Source organism: Pyxicephalus adspersus, chromosome 3 (genome assembly GCF_032062135.1).
Source record: "Pyxicephalus adspersus chromosome 3, UCB_Pads_2.0, whole genome shotgun sequence".
NCBI classification, from domain to species: Eukaryota; Metazoa; Chordata; class Amphibia; order Anura; family Pyxicephalidae; genus Pyxicephalus; species Pyxicephalus adspersus.
The window spans coordinates 108,874,901-108,881,398 of record NC_092860.1 but is presented as its reverse complement, the minus strand read 5'-3'; the positions used below and the strand labels follow the sequence as shown (position 1 = coordinate 108,881,398).

General features: G+C 35.4%; 1 protein-coding gene across 1 annotated transcript in view; it reads right to left on the bottom strand.

Moving 5' to 3' along the window:
• Window positions 1-2,072: 2,072 nt before the first annotated feature.
• The window catches only part of GLRB (glycine receptor beta), a 58,295-nt gene continuing 53,869 nt past the window's right edge, over window positions 2,073-6,498 (bottom strand). Inside the window, exons 8-10 of the mRNA XM_072405968.1 lie at window positions 5,802-5,954; window positions 3,517-3,806; window positions 2,073-2,981 (exon numbers count right to left, since the gene is read on the bottom strand). Coding sequence (XP_072262069.1) covers window positions 2,685-2,981; window positions 3,517-3,806; window positions 5,802-5,954 — 740 coding nt within the window. The 3' untranslated portion in view covers window positions 2,073-2,684. The remainder of the gene's footprint in view (window positions 2,982-3,516; window positions 3,807-5,801; window positions 5,955-6,498) is intronic.

Sequence of the window (6,498 nt, the reverse complement as noted above, 5' to 3'; positions counted from 1 at the left end):
GGCATTTAAACAATGCTCAGTTGGTAAGGAGCCCAAAATGTGCCAAGAAAACATCTCCCCACATGTTAAACCTCCACCACCAGCTCAAACCATTGATACAATGCAGAATGGATCCATGCCTATAAATTGGTAATGACAAATTCTAAATGTTGCATAGCAGAGACTCATCAGACCACGCAACATTTTCCAATCCTCCGTTATGCTCAGTTTGAACTTTAGCAGGTTGTCTTGGCAATGTTTATATACCTAATTTATTGCCATGTGATTTGCTGAGTATGATAGTTGTATTTAAACACAATTGAGCTGCTATGCCTATTAAGTGGCTGGTGTGAGTGTAATAAAAAATCAAAAGAACATCTGGTTACTTGTGGCAATGACTGGCTGTGTTGTTCTTCCAATCCTCATTTCTTTAAGTTTATAAACAGTAGGCTGGTATTGTCTGGCTGCCATACTGATTACAAACTGACCTGGAACAAGTATGTAAACCTAGAAATTGACTTTATTCTACTTCATGTTAATATTTGTATATCATAAACACATTCAGGTAACTGTTTTTTTTTCAGCTGGAGGTTATAAATAAAAGCTTAATAAAGGTTTCTTTTTACCTAATGCGATTTTTGGAAACATTTAATAATATTAATATAAGATTATATAATAAACTGGCACCCTGCAAGGTACAATGAGCGTCACCAATAATGGTGAGTGCTGGTATGTAATATAGACTTCCTTGTGTTCCATGTCATTCACTTAAGTATGGATTGAATGTAATACAACTGTCCCTAATGGCACTGTATTAACGTTCATTAACTTTATTGGGTTAATTCCTTTTCTTTAGATTCAGCGTGTTAAAATGTTAATATATTTTAGATTGACAGCTTGGACACTTTTAATTATTGTCAATAAATACAAATACACTAGCTGTCAATATCAATTTCAGAATGTAAAGAACTAAAGCAAATGAAAATGGAACACGCAATGAAGTTAATAAAATTGAACACAGGCCACCTAGAGAAGTAATTGAGAATGACACACAGTCACACCAACGTACATTGCCCATGTCTACTTAATACCTATTAAGTACACAAAAGTACATCTTTAGTTATCTGTTCAGGTCATTTCCCCTCTCAGTTTTTTGTTAAATTGAATGGGAATTGCATATAAATATACCCCAAGGATTGAAATTCTAGCCAATTTTAACACTATACAGTATTATCCCACAAGTGTATTCAAAGGTGTGACAAAGTGTCCCAAAATGGCAGGGACAGTGTATTAAAGGCTTCTGGGAAATGAAAGTGATTGGGCTTGTATAGGTTTTTAGGATTCTAGTGGATTCCAGGCTGAGAGCAAGCCAGAGTGGATTCCAGGCTGAAAGAGAGCCAGAGTGGATTCCAGGCTGAGAGAGAGCCAGAGTGGATTCCAGGCTGAGAGAGAGCCAGAGTGTTCCAGGCTGCAGGAGAAGAGGACAGAGCTCCAGGAAAGCCAGTGGGTAAACAAGACTTAAACAGTGAGTGGAATAGTACTAATATAGTGAATGTGTTAGTAAGAGAGGGCACCTAAGTGAGGTAGCCAGAGGCCCAGCCAGGCTACTGTTTATTGTTTTCTTGTGAAGCTGGGGAGTGTGCTGTAACACTTGCCTAAATAAAAACTGCTGTTATTTTGGACTTTTGGAGTCTGCTGCCTCTAATCTGCCCTGTAAGCATCCCGTTACCATGAACAACCCCCAGTAATATACCACTAAGGTTCAAACATGGAAAAATGTACATGTAATGCAGAGATCGTTTTTTTAACAATAGCTCTGACACACAGTTTAACCATTATCTTGACTTCCAAGAAAAAAAATCAGGACACAATATTACAAAAACAGGCCATGATTTCAACATGTCAGAGATTTCTATAAATGAGCTAGAGCTTTCCGGTGTCTATGACCAATGACACTGATATGTCTATCTGAACATTTTATCTCATATGAAAGAGCACCTGTAACCCCAATAAAACACAATAAAAGTTATCAGTATAAGTCATATCCATTGACCCCCAACACAATTTCTCGATTAACATACTCAAGACAAAAGTTAATTTACAGTTTTTAATACATTTTTTTAACACATTAATTATAGCTCACGCATAGGATACAGCGCAATTTTTTAAATAGATATTTTTACAAAAAATAGTCTTTGATCATTTATCTTACACATTGATAGGAGCTTTTTTTTAACTCTAGTGTTTAAATATGAAGTAAGTCTATATATATATATATATATATATATATATATATATATATATATATATATTTTTTTTTTTTTTTGAAAATATTAAGAATTGACCTTTAAATGCTACATATATTCATGGTTTGAATGAGGCTTAACGTGCACAATTTTGTGTAAGCATTTTGTAACTTTTCATATGAAAACAGTGGAGGCTGGGGGGGAGGAGATTTATGTAAGCATTACTCATACCCATGTGTATAGCTGAGTGTTGGCCTTACATCTATATACATCAGTTTAAGCACAGACATTGCAGTGTCATGCTTCCATTTAAAAAGCCAATTATCATTACAGTTGCATGGCATCTACAATGTAGGATATTGCTCTGCAAATGTAGACAAGTTCACAGATTCACAGGCCGTAAGGAGTGTGAGAGTAATGGTGGCTTGTTTGGTGAACTCAGAGTGAGAACTGGTGTTATCATAAATATACCAGCCAATATATGACATTAAAGAACAAAAAGCAGAATGGAAACAATGCCCTCGAGTACAGATCGACCCGTTTGGCTTCTGATGGAATGACTGGCTTAGCAGGAGGTGGTTTTTTGTTGTTTTTTGCTTGCAATTTTCCCAGGCCGTTGTTGACTTCAATTGGTTTTCCATAACAGTCATAATTGGACAATTCAAAATCTCTAGGCAAGCTTCCAACGATGCTAAAGTCATTGGATCTCAGATCAGACTTAGATGTGCAGACTTTTTTGCATCTTGTTTCTCCAACCTGGGAATAAAAATGGCCAGTTGAATTATTGATCCAAGAATTTTTGAAAAAAACATCAGCAGTAAATAGTGGAATGTACAAGTAGGAGAAAACACATTTTTCTTTTGTTCAAAAAAATGGTTTTAGTTACAATAATACATTATAAAACCTAAGACTGAATGTATAATAATTTAAAAAACAAGAATGAACTACTTAAATGCAAAAGAAACAAGTGTAGTCACCTTGTTAAAGGAAATAAAAAAATGCCATTAGTGCTAATTATTTTACATTAGCATTCAGGTCAGGCTGATGGTATGCTCTCTGTAAAGTATTTCAGGGAAAAATTGGTGTTCTCCATACACACAGTTAAACTTTTACCTTGACTATTTGTGGTTCTGATAGTTTCAACCCTCATCACAAGTAAATCTATTAGTCATTTCTATCCAGACTCCAAATGATTGGTCATTTTGGAAATGGTTATGTGTGACCCTTGAATGATCACCTTTACCAACACTAGTGTAAATATATCATAATGTAATAATTGAGGAAAACATACTTGTAATGTACTGATATGAACTGGAGTTCCTGTCCCATTCACTGTATTCTTTTTTGCTGCATTGGTTCCCTTTTCAGCTTGTTCAGCCTTTGCAATTTTGGCTTTCTCTGCTTCAATTCTTTTGGGGCTGTTCAGCAGGACCTGAACAACAGCATACTCCACAAGAGAAGCAAAGCCAAAGAGGAGGCATGTGATTAACCAAACATCAATTGCTTTCACATATGACACTTTTGGCAACTCTTGGGCTAGGGTAGCACACTCAGACGCCAAGCTCAGAACTGAAAATATACCTAGAGAAACAACAGGAGACATAATAAAAGATATGACAGTAGTACATTTTAAAAGTTAACAAACTTTGCACACTGGTGTGGCACAATCTCCATTAGTCCTGTAAACCAAATTCCTAGGTTTTGGACTGCATAACTATAGTGGTAGGGGTATTAGAGTGAAAGGGTAGACCCTGATGTTTACGGTAATCTGTAAAGCACTGAGGAATATGTTGGCACTATGAACATCCACCCCACTCTGCACTTTTGATCAGAAAAGGTAGTGTTAGTGTAATCCTGTAAACCAAAATAGCATAATTTTCCAATCTTAGTATAAGACTTGGATAATTAGTTTCGTAAACTTTATCCAGAACATTTTGACAAGTTTTTTTTCAGTCACTCAACTAAAATAGTTTGAATACCTTGTATTGATACACTAGACATAAATTGATTTGTGTCATAAATGGAACTAATGAACACATCTGTAGAATACTTTTATACTAAATAAAATGTTAAAATAATTTACATACTTGGTCAACTGTGAGGGAACAATAAAGAGGTAAAATAACAGCTGATATGACAGTAAAGTCCTTACAGTTTAATGGCACTCCTTAATGACGTGTGATGACCATATGATGGGGGTAATTTCACTGGCACCGTCCAATGAATTCATGTCACACATACAGATGAGAATGTTTAACTGAGATAATGAAACTGTAACATCGATCTAAGAATGAAAAATGAAATCAACACACATGAAACCGAGGATTACAATGCAACATGACTTGTAAATCATGACATAACTTTAAGAATAATATTTCATATTTCGAGCAATTGTCATTCAATATTAATAATTGCAAATATAATATACTGACTCATGTGTATAAATTGAATGCTTTATGAAAGGTGCAATAGAAATGCTTTTACAGGTTTACAGAAGAAATCAACAAGTACATCTGCCCTAAAAGTCCCAGGGATGGAGGGAATCAATGATCTCCGCCTGTTTTCCCATGTGAGCATCAGGCCCAGGAAAAAGGATAATCTGAATTAGGAGCCCCTCTTGTATTACACAAGGCACATAATTTGAGGGGTCACTGGCATAAAGATTGCCTTGTGGTCCCATAATTCCAGCTTGTGGAATCTCAGCCCTTTGTTTACCACAGGTATACCAGCAGATTTGTGTTCTATTTATTGTGGATAAGATTAGTTTAGTTTTAGACTGATCAATCCCTGGCTTCATATACTTCGGGGACACTCCCAGCCATAATTCTCTGTTGAATTACTCTGTTCTTCTCCACCTGAGAGCTTTGGGTGTTCCTACAAGCCTTCTGTCGAATTCTTCATTTTATATAATTCGTATTCAAAATGATCTTTTGGTAAAAATTCCGTTTTTTATCTGGTCCTCCTGTTATTCCCCCAGGCTATCTTTTAGAGAACATCACCAGATTTGTTAATTGTGATGTAGGAGTTATCATGTAAGTAATTGCTGTTGTTTTTTAATTAGGATTCTTTATAAGCAAAGCTTTTATCTTTAGTCATATAATTAAAAACTGTTTTGTATTGTACTGAAGGTCTCAAAATATGTTCCTGATGAAGCGGTATATGTTTCCACAAAGAAACGCGCGCTGAACAATTGATTGATTGAGACCTCTCTAAAAAGTAAATAATTGTTTGATTGAGACCATTCCAAAACAGTGTATTTGTTTGTGACTATTTTTGTATCTTTGTATGAGAAATAATGGTTTTATTAATAATGTACTGATAATTAGTTGTTTAATGCCTTAAAAGTCCCATTTGTCATTCCTATGTCTGTTGCTATTATTGGGATGTGTAATTGAGTGAGTTCTCAGTTGGGAAAACAGCTTTTTGATATGTGGCTCCAACTGAGTAATTACATACTGATCTGTAGGACACGGACATAAAAAAAAACAAAAATGAAATCTTCACACTACAAAAAAAATTTGATAAAAAATTGAGTCATTCCCCATTCCACACACAAAATCAACTGATACTGATTACCTAAGGGTACTCTAGCAGCGCTGGCATCAGGGTTGATCCAAAAAGAAAGCCATGACAGGACAACGATCAGCAAAGTTGGTGCATAGACACCCATCATGTAGAAGCCGACCTGTCTCTCCAATGTGAAGATGACCTCAACACATGTGTAGTAACCTTTAAAAAAAGAAAATTTATATATTAATGTGGCTTAATTTCTGACAAATATTCAGCTCCACAATGACTCCTGTATAAATAAATTTAGCCTAAATTATTTACATTTATGCTTTATTCATCTTGTCTTAGTGTCTAGGTGAAACAATCATTCAGTTTATATTTTCCCCAATTGTCCAAAAACAATGTATATATAAATAAATATAAACATATTATTATGTATTAGTATTTATATTGTAGTGTTTATGGTGCCAGGTCCCTAGCCTTGTCACTAGCTGTCCTTCCAAGGGGCTCACAATCTAATGTCCCTAGCTCAGTCTTTAATACAGTCTAAGGTCAATTTTGGGGGGAAGCCAATTACCCAACTGTATGTTTTTAGAATGTGGGAGGAAACTTGTGTACCTGAAGGAAACCCAAAGGGAGAACCTGCAAACTCCATGCAGATAGTGTCCTGGTCGAGATTCGAACCTGCTACCTAGAGATGCAAAGGCAAGAATACTAACCTTTGAGCCACCATACTTCATATATATATATATATATATATATA